The 13,410-nt window shown below is 37.2% G+C and overlaps 1 protein-coding gene across 4 annotated transcripts in view; it reads right to left on the bottom strand.

Annotated features, from left to right (window-relative positions):
• The window catches only part of UBAC2 (UBA domain containing 2), a 117,074-nt gene that overhangs the window by 13,919 nt on the left and 89,745 nt on the right, over positions 1 to 13,410 (bottom strand). For 3 of the 4 annotated variants that reach the window (XM_042778985.1, XM_033051307.2, XM_042778984.1), the window contains exon 7: positions 8,849 to 9,093. The exons of the other annotated variant lie outside the window; for it this stretch is intronic. In XM_042778985.1, coding sequence (XP_042634919.1) covers positions 8,849 to 9,093 — 245 coding nt within the window. The remainder of the gene's footprint in view (positions 1 to 8,848; positions 9,094 to 13,410) is intronic. 4 annotated transcript variants of the gene reach the window in all.

Below are 13,410 nucleotides of genomic sequence, written 5' to 3'. Positions count from 1 at the left end.
CTGGGACAACTCTGTTTACAAGAAAGAATAAGGAAGAAATATCTAGAGCTAGCAAATGTCTCTGATTGTACAGCCTGCTAAAACCCTAGTTATGCCATTTCTTTTCAGATAATCTCCTTCTCTGTTTTGAAAAACAGCTCAACATGTTTCCCACATACATACCTGCATGGCATATTTTGTAAAAGCACTTATCCAAAGCTTGACAAATACAAGTGTTGTATTACAAACAATTAACAAATATCCAGTTATGTAGCCTTCAGATATGCATACATTTTAATTAGATGAATTTTAAAAGAAATTAAAGAAAAGGCTTTATAAAAATCCTCTTGAAAGTGATGCATGAGGCTAAGATATTTTGATAATGTTATCTCCTGTAGATGGTTAATGCCAACTTGTCATCTGTTTGCACAAACAGGAAGCACCTCCTGATATGTCCTGTTCACCTTTTTTTAACATAGTAACCACAGTGAAAAAAAAGAAAAAGGAAATTGCTTTGCATTTCACCTTTTAAAGTTCCATTTGTAAAACATTCCACTCTGTATTCAAGCCTTTACTTGAGAAAGACATACTGTCCTACTTTTTTCATATAAAGCTTCATAAAAAAAATTACTGAAAACAAAAAACATTGACTTGCTTTTCTGACATAAATTTTTCAACAATGTATTGACTCCAAATTCCACATACTGATAATATAAACAAACAAACAAAAAAGCATAGTCTTGGGTGATATGATATCTGCTGCCCTAAACATTCCATTAGAGAGAAAAATGGTGAAATTTCCAGTACACTTACTCAAAGTCTAGCCTGCCTCTTTTTTTGAGGATAAATTCTTCTGGTTTTTTGGTTCTTTGAGGGGATTTTTTTTTGTGTTTTGTTTTTCTCTTACTTTAATAACTTCCCTCTTTTAAAGAGGGGTAGAAACATAACGGTATTAATGTTGTAAGCATTGTTCTTAACAACAAGAAAGAATTTTTCACCAAGTAAAGCACTCCAGCAATTTCTAATGATATTCTAATTTCCTGGAAATTTATCCTACAGACAAGTCTATTCAGCCAAAAGACTCTGTCTCCAGCTCTCAGTTTCTGCATCCTGAACTTTGATGCCTGCATTGTCCCTGAGGAGCTCATGTGTCACACACGTTCAGAAATCCACATGTGGTCTTTTCTGAAGCCTGATCAGCTATTTCCTTTGAAATCTAGAAGGAACACCTTAATCTGACTTCTGAAGTTGCCTGAGAGACAATGTAAGGGATTTCAACACTGGCATGACACTGGGGGTGTCCAGTGTTGTGAATGCTGAAGGCAGGTCCACCAGCATGACCATGGAGTCTGTACTTGAGGAAATAACTTCAGCTCTGTTTTAGACATTTTGCACAAAACAGAGTCAGTTTTAATCCTTACCCCATGGCTCTTTGGATGTGGACTGGTGACACTGAACTGGTATTAAAGCATGATGATTAGACAGTTCTTCACTCACCTCCTATGCAAACCTTTTCAAAGAGTAGTAAGGAATAAGCAGAGACTAGAACCAAAGTGAAAAACCAGAGTTTTAACATTGTTTTGATCTGACAAGCCGAGATAATAAACTCTTGGCACAAAGGAAACTCAAACCTAAATCCTCCAAAATACTACATAAGAACATTCTTTAGTATATAAAAGGCTAGTCTGTGATGACATAGGGAAAAAAAGAGAGTAGCACGCCATTCTGGGATGTGAAGGTTCAAGTTCTGTCTTGGGCTGCAAATAGGATTATCTTCCATTTATTAACATCTCAAAGTCAATATACAAGGTGTCATATGCAACACTTTGCACCTGTAGCACCTCTGAAGGTATCTGTCCTGATTTCAGCTGGGATAGAGTTAATTTCTTCTCAGTAGCTGCTGCTAGTGCTGTGTTTTGGATGCAGTATAATGTTGGTAACACACTGATATTTTGGGGTTTGCTAAGCTGTATTTATCTTAAGTCAAGGACTATTTTTTGTGTGTCTCATGCTCTGCCAGTGAGGAGGAACACAAAAAAAAAAGGCTGGAAAGTTGCATAGCTGGGACAGGTGACCGGTGAACTGGAAAAAAGGACATTCCATACCACTGAACACCATGCCCAGTATATAAACTGTGAGTTAACCAATAAGAAGGCTGATCTAGGTTAGGGAATGGGATGTGGCCTCTGACAGCCAGTGGTGAGAAATTGTATTGTGCATCACATGCTTGTGGGTTTGTAAAAATTTATTATTATTATTACTACTGCTACTACTATATTTTACTTTGTTTCAATTATTACACTGATCTTATCTCAACCTAGTTTTGATTCACCTCACCACTTCACCAGGGTGGCAGGGGGAGGTGAGAGTGGCTGTGTGGTGCTTAGCTGCTGGCTGGGCTTAAGCCACCACAGCAGCACAATAAGGAACAAAGGGTGGAACCAGCTCACAGTTGTTATGTGCGAGAACCGGAGTTCAAACCAGAAAACCTGAATATTAAGGAGGCCCATGTACTATCTGAACAACAGGCTTCTTTTTTTTACTACATTCTATGGAGAATGGCACTCTAGAAGAAAAATGGTCTGTTTAAGACTCTCCCAGTGCAGACTGGAAGGACAATAGATGCAGACCTGGAATCCAGTAACTGACTGCCCCCAAAACAGATGCCTTATTTGCTCCAAGTTCATTAGAAATGAAGGGACAGGTACACCTAAACCCCCCCCTGCCTTCTGTAAACAGGACTTGATCCAACATCAGGGAATTAAATACTCTGGAAATGTCTCGGGTGATTTATGTCATAAGTTTTTTTATAAGAAATTGCCTCTGGTTAAATTGCCAGAGTAAGGGGATATAGACCAATCACATAGGAGAATAAAAATATTCTATTTCCCAAACAATTTATTCGCTTTGAAATAAAACAGTGTTTTGCTTTAGAAAGCTGTCCAAGCACTGCTTCTCTAGGGAAGATGATTACAAATATTAAACCAAATTCAAAGGCTATAGCTTGAAAGCCAAGTCAAAATGAAAGAGAATTTTGTAATTCCAGTCCAAGAGAAAAAAGGATTGTTCTATATATGAGCAGGGTGCTACCATCGAGTAGGAGATAGAGAAAGTCAATCTTGTGATTGTGACAGCTGGCTGTTAATGAGACACACTCAGCTTATTCTAATTGTACTAGTGTTTGTTGGCTCTAGTTTCTGTCAGCCTGTGGAATTTCCAACTTCTATAAAAAAGACATAAATCTGAAGTTTCTGTGGTAGTCTGCAGAGGAAATAGTCATAAATTGTTCATTACCTGGATCAGGACTCTGGAAATTCAACATTTTTAATTTCACACCTAGGATCTATGAAAGAAGTTATACAGCAAAATAATCCACAATGTCTAAATAGCAGTGGGTTATCAGTTGCTGCAAATACATTATTGAAATGAAACAGTTAAAAAACAGAGTTCAGGCATGCCAGCAGCATAGGCAGTTTTTATACCCAATAACTTCTTTAAATAAATCCAAGTTCATTTTCAACACAAAGAAAATAGTATTAAACAATTACAGAGAATAACCAAGGCCTGAAATGCCAGAAGAGCACAAAAAAAAGCAAAGTTCAAGACAGGTCTGAAGGAAAAGATACTGTTTTCTCTACAAAAACTGAAGTTGTCTTATTTCAAAATGTGTCCACACGTGTACATTGGCATGCAGAGGAAAGGAAGAGTGATGGAATTCTGACTCTAAATTTAGCCACAGTGATTACTGCTGCAGCATACAAGCTTCATGCATGGGCTGAAATGAATCTGTAAATCACTCACTGGTTAACACAATTCTTTAAAAATATGATGTCAAGTCCTGTGCACACATATCCCATGAATCTAGGCACAAAAGATCTTTTATCCTATTATTACCCTATGTATCACTGTCTTTAGAGTTTATGGAATTGTTGCTCAAGGCCGTTTCTATTTAAATAATGTCACAAAAACCCAAAGAAGCTTTAGTAACACAGACTGACTGGAATGGAAACCTAATTAGAGAAAAGGCTTGGTGTGACATTTGTCTGAAAATCTCACCCATTTATTTAGGTAAAGCAGTCTGGTAGTTTCCTTCCCGGCAATTATACATACATTTGTGGAACAAAACTGAAAAGTTGATTCCATCCAAAGTCCTGGCTGTGAGAGCAAGGAGTTTTGTGGATTTGGCAATGTACAAAGGTTGCAGAAGGTCTTCATGGTTCAAAACATCTGTTTGAAGGACTTCTTGTTGGTACTCAAACTTGTGATGTTATTCAAGAAGACTTCACTGAAGTGCCACCTCAGTACCAGTAGGAGAGCTCAAGAATACGCCTGGGTCTAGCTCTTCACTTTGAAAAAGTGGAATTGAACTGTCTAGGAGTATATTCACCAGGGATTTATTTTCTACTATCATGAATGAGGATAACATTCCTGAGGAAGAATTCTTGAGCCAGGAAAATCTTTGCTCCATTAATCTATTTTTTTCCAAGGTCAGAAGTTTATTGCTTAGATATAACCAGAAGGTAAATTACCAACCTGGTCTCACAGTCCTTAGTTAACAAAATATGAAACCTGCAAATTGCTCAGGATATGAGGCTCCCCATAACAATAAAGACACTCAGTGTGCCTACCCAGAGAACATCTCTTCTGTGTCCCAGGAGAAGAATATCTAATGAATGAACAATTAGAGGAAGTCCCTTTGTTAGATAACTCTGGTCTTTGCAAACAGCAGAATCTGATATATCATGAAGATGCGATACACATATGAGATACCATGTGGTATGAATCTAAGGAGAGTCTGGCCTCAGTGAAAATTAATGGCAGTTGGAAGAGAAGAACAAAAAGACAGGAGGGAAAAGACAATATAAGCTTGAAGTGGCCAATAGGATAGAATGACAGGTCATGAAAGGAAGATTTTCATATATGGCTGTAGGCTTGTTACAGTCTGAAGTAAACTGATGGAAGCTCTTCCCTGATCCAATACACTTAAGAGAAGCCAAGAAGAAGGCAATATGATGTCTTTAACATGCTCAGCAAAAATGTTCTGTAGATACGTAACCCATGTTTTCAAGATGAAGGGACTGAGGTTGATACACCATCCATCACAATTGGGCACAGGGAGGAGTGCTCCAAGAAGTTGTATTTAATGCCAACAGAAGGTGCTTCCCACCTTTATGCAACCTTCCACCATCTCCCACATAACAGTCTCTAGTGACATCAGAGTAGCCAATACCACCTAGGCACCGAATCTACCCTATCTATTTGCAATTTGGTTCTCTGCCAGCCTCCCTCCACGTTTCTCAATGGGAAGTGAAAGTCAAGTCGACTCCCTGATACCCACACTGGTGCACAGATGCAGCAGTTGTTTCCCTTTTCCCACCAGAGTTTTATTTTTACAGAAAGATAAACTTTAGAAAAATGCTGAGAAATAAAAGAGATCTGGAAATAGAAACATCAGGAGAGGAAGACCAAAATTTTTATCAATATTACAGTATCGAAAGGATAAAATAGCAAATGATTACTGGTGGTCAGACATAATGGGAGAGAACGTCCCCAAAAGTGAAGAAGCATTTTTTATAGGAGCAAATACAAAGTATGGAAACAAGAGAGATGAACATAAAGAGGTGACAAAAATGTGGGAGGAAAATGGCACAGTGGGGAATGAAAATGTGACAGTGATACAAAGGGGGAAAGAAGATCAGATAATGGTAAATAAAAGAAAAACAGGACTACTATTTACAAAACAGGATAAACAAAAGAATGAAAGAAAAGAACTAAGAAAGTGAAGTTTTAACACCAGTAACAAAATGGGGTATTTTTAGGGAATGAGTACATACGGCACACATTTTATTCTACTGCCTTTAAAGGTAAAGGAAGGTGAGCCTAAGTAATTCATTTGGGACAAGATAATAATTTCTCAGCAATATCCACAGGAGAATATAAAGAACACAGTAAGATCCAGAAAGTTTTCTAGATGAACACTACCATGTGTTTAAGGTATCCACAGCAACTAGAAACCAACACAAAACCAGTCACCATTTAACCACACTCCCCTGAGAAACTACCAACATAACAGTTTCAGACACAGTGCCGACTAAATATTTAGGAACTAAAATGAGGTACATAGAGTAATGAACCTAGTGGGTTTATTTTTAAGTTCTACTACACACTCAATTTACTCATTAACAACCCAGCACACACACACACACACACACACAATTCCATGCTTCAGATTCCTCCGGACCAGAAGATTTCAGCTAGAAAAAGATTGAGAAAGGTAAAGCTCAAAGAATTGCCAGCAATGAAATTCTGGGGTCATTGTTCCTTGCTTTTTCTTTTTTGTAGAAAGCATCCAAAGTAAATTCTGATTTGGATAAACGGGCTTAGTGAACAGTAGGGGGGAGAAAAACCATAAATTTACATCTCAGTATCATAGAGGTACACTATAAAACTTTTGAGAAAGGCTTGTCGCCCCAGTTACTTTCCCCCAGTTTCTTCCCCCCCACCCCTTTTTTTTTTAAATTAATTTTTATATGTTGGTTTGCATAACCTGTCAGGCTCACGTTCTTCAGAATTTCTTCTGAAGACTCAAAGAATAAACTTACTACAAAAATAATCTATTTAAGAGAGGGGCCTCCCTTATGAGTCTGCAAACATTGCCCAGACAATAGAGCCCCATTAAAAGCACTGATCTCCTTCCATAATTCTACCAACATTCAGGGAAACTGCATTGTCTCATTTCTCTAATGGATGAACTGAAGCATAAAGGAGTGGGAGGAATGAACAGAGCACCTTCTAAAGGAGCAGCTGAATGAAATTGTTGCATTATGGCATAAAGAAGAAAGTTAAAGCTCACTTCCCTCACCAAGCAAAGTGGAAAGTGTGAGAGAAAATGTTAATTTATCTCACCTATGGCACACTACTTACAGACAGCATATTGGGACTTCAGAAATCCACACAACATTTCCCCAGAATATAATTCAAAGTCCTATCTGATGACTGAAATGTACTTACAACTTTTATTATTTTCTAATTCACAAAAAAAACTGTCTAAGAAACTGATCTGCATTCTTTATAGCTTCACTCCCACAGGTAAAATTATCATCTAAATTCTTTTCATCTCTAGCATGATCTGTTCTACTCCAGTCTTCAAATTACACCTTGTCAAATTTCTAAAGCCAAAAGAATTGCCCAAGTACAGCAATCCAGAAAATGGCTTTCAACTTTTCAAACATTATTTTGAGATTGAAAACAGTCTGTTTTTCATTTTTACCACTACAAAGGAACATTTGTGAGTGATGCTTTTTCCAATTTAGCTGCTGACCAGTAAATTCTGTGAGTGAGTCATTAAAAAACACCAGGTGGGTCAAAAGCTTTCCGGACACACCTTTTCTGAAGAGCCTCTATGAAACATTAATACATTGATCCTTTTGCCTTCTGATCACTGGTTTCACAGATTAGCACAACCAGTTAAATAAATGCTGTGTTCAAGTTAAAGGCTAAACATGAAGGTAACTTGAAAGTGTTTCAGCAACTTGTAAAGGGAGGCATCTTACTGATGTTCAAACGGTGTTCCTGCATTTTAGTTAAACCCCTCCACCTTTTTAAAAAATTCTATTTGAAGTCAAACATGAAAAGACATTTTTCCACTTTCATTGTTCACAGCCTAGGGGAAGGACAAGATGAGAAGAAAATGTTATCAACAGTTCTTTTATCATTTCTCATTCTGAACTTATTTACCACTTTTTGTAATTAAAGATATATTAGAAAGACTGTCCTTCATAACTGGAAATGGCTTCTTTCTCATGTCTGAAGAAGCTTGGCTTCTTGTAGTCCAACATACGGTTTCAATTCATTTTCTATTACAATGGCAACATTCAAGAATTGACTAATTTCTAGTTCAGTTCTTACGTTAAAACTGATTAGTTTTAACAGGAATAGAGAAAAGTAGATTAGAAGTCTCTGCATGAAGAATAATTTCATCATATTGCAATGTTTAGGAAACAAGAAAAACAGAACGATGTTATCAGGGACTGGAAACAAAGATTCATACTCCAGCTGCAGGCCAAAGCTTTGTGCCATCACACCTCTAATTGTGGGACTGCATTAAGGGTAACACATCTATACCTGTTTGCACTACACCATCCCAACACAAGAAGTAGTGTATCAGTGCAGCGCTGTGTTTCAGGCAAGGAAAACTCAATGGAGACAGAGAACAGACCTAAGATACAGAAATTGAGACACCACCTGCCTTGTTTTGCTGCCCTACAACACAAAGTCTGAGAATATCTGGATTTGTTAGTTTGTATAAAACAGAGAAAATAAAAAGACTCTGCTATTCTGTCCAATAAGGAAATAAATCAAGACGATGAAACATGGCAAACAGAAAGTCACTGGTGGTTTACTTCTGTAAGTTAGAGAATTTAATTTCTGCCCTTAAGAAGCAACCTATACACCTACAAACAAAAGAATTCCATAGAAAATTTTCTACCTTTCTGAAAAGGCTGCTAAACAGCCAGATACTCAGAAGAGTGAGGAGCATTTTGATTTCCTAACTTTACACAATGGCTTTCATGAAAAACCACCAAGAAGCAATCACTTTACCTTTCAGCCTCATTTTTGGTGACACAATGCCAGGAGTACTGACATTCCCACAAGACTGTCTGACATCCTGCTCATACCTTGTGAAGCAGTTTTAACATATAAAGCTATATAAACCCCTTAAATGGCTATCAGCATCAGTGTATGCAAGACTGATGGAGAACAATTAAAAAATACATTACTTTTAAGAAACAGGAATAATGCGAGATCTACGAACCGAAAAAGTGTATTTCCTATAACAACAGAATCCTTAAAGAATGTATAGCAATACCTGCTGCTGTCTTGCCGCCTCATTTGGGCAACCTGAGACATCATGATTTGACGATCCAGTAACTCCATTCTCTGCTGCCTCTGGATGTCAACTGTTGCTCCCATTCCCACTCGAACTTCATTCGTTGGCTCCGCAGATGAGAAGACTGGTTCAAGAGTCCAAGAAAATATCTTTGCTACCCATCTGGGTACACAAAGGATTCGATGAACTTTTAAGATACTGCTATTGTAGCAAATCCCAGAAATCTAGAATCAAAAACGAAATGTTAAAAAACCCCTGAAAACCAAAAAACTTAAATACACCACATTTGCTTTGAATTTGGCTGCAGGTAACAGTTGGTGTTTCTGGTTTTTAAAGCACTATTACTGTATTTACTCACAGTTCTCAGTCAAGAATCAGAGAATGAACAGGGGATTTCTTTACTTCCCTGCAACTACAAACTATTGGTTTTTTAAATCTGTGTGTGCATTGCCTGTGACTCATAAAGTTGCTTGGAGTTTTTTGTTTGTTTGGAATTTGAGCCCAAGCCAAGTGACCTTCCTAAAACTGGTCAAAATTTACTAGAATTTTAATTTCTAGTAAAAAAAAGCTGGTCAGCGTATGCTGCATACTGACCTGAGAAGATTAAGACTGCTCTTGAGGATGCTGAAGCACTCTAAACACTCCTTCAAAAACCCCCAAATCCCCTTAAGGCTTCTGTCCCTACCACCCAAGTATCTCTTTCTAGTAAAAGTAAAAGCAAACCAGTGGAACTGAAGTTAAATCTAAGGACTATGCACATGTTCATTCCAAAATAAACCCATCTACCTTACAGGAGGGAAAAAAAAAACATTTAAAAACCAATTCATTAAAAACTATGACACTGAAAAAGGCAGTTTTTGTGAGGCCCTTCTACCCATAATAAAAAACCACATTCCTTGTGTTCATGCTTGCCTTGGGGCTTTATTTAATTTCATACTCTGCAGGATAAAGAGAAATTCATGTGCCACATAAATGGATTTACAGTCATCACTCAGTCATTATTTTGAATGCCATTGTGAAGCCACAGCACTTGAGCCCAAAGCAGTCCCATCTGGATTCTGCTTTATGCCAAATTTCAGCGTTTGTGATCCTTTATTGTCTGTTTTGCCACAAGAAATATGCTGTCACAGCACAGTGAAATGAACAGGAAGAGATCTGAACTTCAAAAAATCTGTAAATATACCCCAGAAATGAATTATGCTAAAAGCAATGTAGAAATTCTGCATCTGAAGTAATTTATTTATTTATATGGGGCCATTTGTCGTATCTCACTGATCTTTGTACAAAGATACTCAAGCATTGCTGAGTATACCAAGGGAGACAATATAGGAAAAAGCAACATTCTTTAGGAGGGGGGATATTGTTCAGATTATTAACAAGGTTATTGTTAAATATCCAATGAGGTAGTGAGACTTGTAGCAAAAACATTCTGCTTTTGGAAACAATGATTTTTGTTTTATTCTACTTTCATTTTATGACTCGGGGCTGGATGTAACACCAAGCACAGGCTGTCATTCTAAAACAGTTTTAGACTACTATTAACCTTTTCAGTCTTTCAGTTGTGCTGTGAGAAAGGAGGTAAATTATATAAAGGCCATAATCACATCAGAGTGAAGGTTGCCTTTAATAAAAATTTTCTGTACTCAAAGGAAGGTCCTAACCAGACACGGCACTATAACAGAAGCCTTTTCATGACCTTAGATATTCTTTCCTCAGCTCTAGTGAAACTGTTCCAGATGACTGTAAACTCATGACTAAAACCTATGCACATCAACTGGAAACTAAGATATAGTTATAATCGCCAAAGAGTAAGAGGAAGAAAATTCGTACCACTTCTGCAATTCTCCTGGTTTTTTGGTATGTACTACTTGAGATGTCTGCCCAGAAGAAGGTCCCTCAGAAGCTAACACCCTGGTCCTGAGGGAGTTAGGTAGATAGGCCCCTCAATCAAGAAAATCTAGATTGCACAGTAACTAAGAGAACAGTTCTTGGTGAGCGAGAATTACCAATCTGGTTCAAATATTACAAATATTACATACACATTTAATCTGAAGTTTTCTTCAATGCAAAATGCACAAGCAGCACCAGAGGCTACAAATTATCTTCCTTCCTTCCTTCTTCTACACCTTGTTAGGTGTAGGTATAGGTAATATCATTAGGCTGCACAGGCAGGACCCCTCTTTCGTTCCAGGGATTCTGCACACCTGATAGTACAGGTATTAACTAGGCAGGGAAAGAAGTCCCACTCAAAATACTTTGTTCAACATCACACCAACATTCCTTCCCTTCTTTCAAATGTCTCTCCTAGATACTGATCTCTGCTCTCTCTTACCGCCTTTGAAAAGGTCTAATGTTTTCAAAAAACTTGAACAGGTTCAAAAAGTCACAAGAACAAAACAAAGCAAGTGGTGATAGGAAAATCTACGCCTCCTTGAATGTATGACAAATCTTGACACGTGCCTGAACATATTAACCACAAACAGAATCATTATGTATCAAATCAAGATAGAAAATAGAGCAATAACAGCAGCCTATCTTTGGTGTCAGTACTTTGGAACTTGTTTGTCTCAGAAGGGAAGGCATACTGCAAGCACCAATTAGCAGCTTGCATCTAGTTAAAGTAATCTTGCATTTTTCTTAGCAGAGATGGCAGGACATAGAATCATTTAGGTTGGAAACAACCTTTCAGATCATCAAGTCCAATTGTTAACCCTGTACTGCCAAGTTTACCACGTCCTTAAGTGCCACATCTACGTGTCTTTTAAACACCTATAGAGATGGTGACTCAACCTCTTTCTGCCCTGGGTAGCCTGCTCCAGGGCTTGATGAACCTTTTGGTGAGTAATTTTTCCTAACATTCAATCTAAACCTTCCTTTACACAACTTAAAGGACATTTCCATTTATCTTACCTGGAAAAAGAGATTGACCCTAACCTCATCACAATCTCCTTTTAGGTAGTTGTAGAGAGCAAGTCATTCCAGAGCACTAAACCAGAAGAAAAGGCTTTATAAGGCTAAAAGTTTATGGACATCCTAAAATGAAGAGGTATTATATGTAACTTTAAAATGCTGTGGTCAGTTATAACGAATTTTCAATAAGTTTCAATTAGTGAGGACAAGATAGCTTTTTCCATATTTCCAATAAACCCAGCATGGAGACATTTGCAGTTTAAAAAGGTCTTGTGATTCAGTCTGGCTCAGTGTCATACTCTCATCTTAATGTCAAGTATTTCCAAAGAACTTCCTCTATAGCTGGCTCATATGCAGAACTTGATAGATATAATTTAAAAAAACATAAACTTTGACAAAATATAAAGCAACTTTTTACGTTGTTTTTGTTACTGACATTGAGTGAATTTCTAGTGTTTAAGAATGCAAAACAACATTTTTTATTCAATGAGGATAAGGTGATCTGGTTATATTCTAACTTCAGCACTGTACATCAGATTAAAGGGCTACTTCCCCCAACAGAGGAGCCTCCACTGTATTTTAGCCTCCAATAGTCACCACAAAAAGACGTTGTGGTTATGTTCACACTGTTAAAATGGAGAATTTGTGGCTGGCAACATAAGGTGCATCTGAATTTCGGTTAGTCACAGCATCATCCACCATATTCTGAGGCACAGTGCTAAGAAGAGGAAATGGAGGATGCTGGAAACTCTCTGGCACACTACAAAATAAAAGTATGTTTACATATTTTCAGTATCTTAACACTGTTGTTTACTACTGGTTCTTCACATGAAGTTTCCTAACCTCTCCTGCCCCTGTATAAAGCCTAACTTCCCCTTCCCTTCCCTCACGTCCTTCCAAATTTGAACATTTTTAAGAAAAAGGAAGTAGATGTAGTAGTTTCTCCATACATTAGGTAAACCAAACATGGAAGCTCTCCAGTATTCTCCACTGCAGAAACACATATGCTCCACAAGTAGCCAGAGTAATATTTCAAATTTAAATGTTTAAATTCACTGTACTTGATTAACACCAAAAAAAGGAAATCAAACAGAAAAATAGTACACAGACTGGCGTAGTAAATGATGTTGAAAATTATTTTAACTAACAGAACTTCACATCATATACTCAATTATTGTGTTCTGAAAAATGTAAGCACATTCATCATATGTACTCAAGACTTGACTATTTTCAGATACCAACAAATAAAGAACAAATAGTTTTCTTAAGGTGAAGTGACAATTTTATGCCTGTCTAATCCTTAGTATGTTCTGAATTCTATACAACTAGAATCAAAACATGGGTTAAAGTTTGTGTCAGGATTCTGTATTTATCTTCATTAGAGAAATCATTATTCAAACCAAGAGGGATTGTGTGAAAACCACCCAAGAAACAAAACTACCCAACAAATAAACCCACTACATATGTATTTTCAACTTCTGTTACAACTCTAACAGGTTATTCTGTTTGGGTTTCCTTTTTGGAAATTGTTGCAAATACCATAAACAGGGTTTTGCAAGAGTTACCTTGAGAGAAAAATAAGATTATAGTGAAAATAAAATATTTTTCTTCAATTTTGTTTCCAGTTGATT

Source organism: Catharus ustulatus, chromosome 2 (assembly GCF_009819885.2).
Source record: "Catharus ustulatus isolate bCatUst1 chromosome 2, bCatUst1.pri.v2, whole genome shotgun sequence".
Classification (NCBI taxonomy): Eukaryota; Metazoa; Chordata; class Aves; order Passeriformes; family Turdidae; genus Catharus; species Catharus ustulatus.
This window is presented reverse-complemented; position numbering and strand designations above follow the sequence as displayed.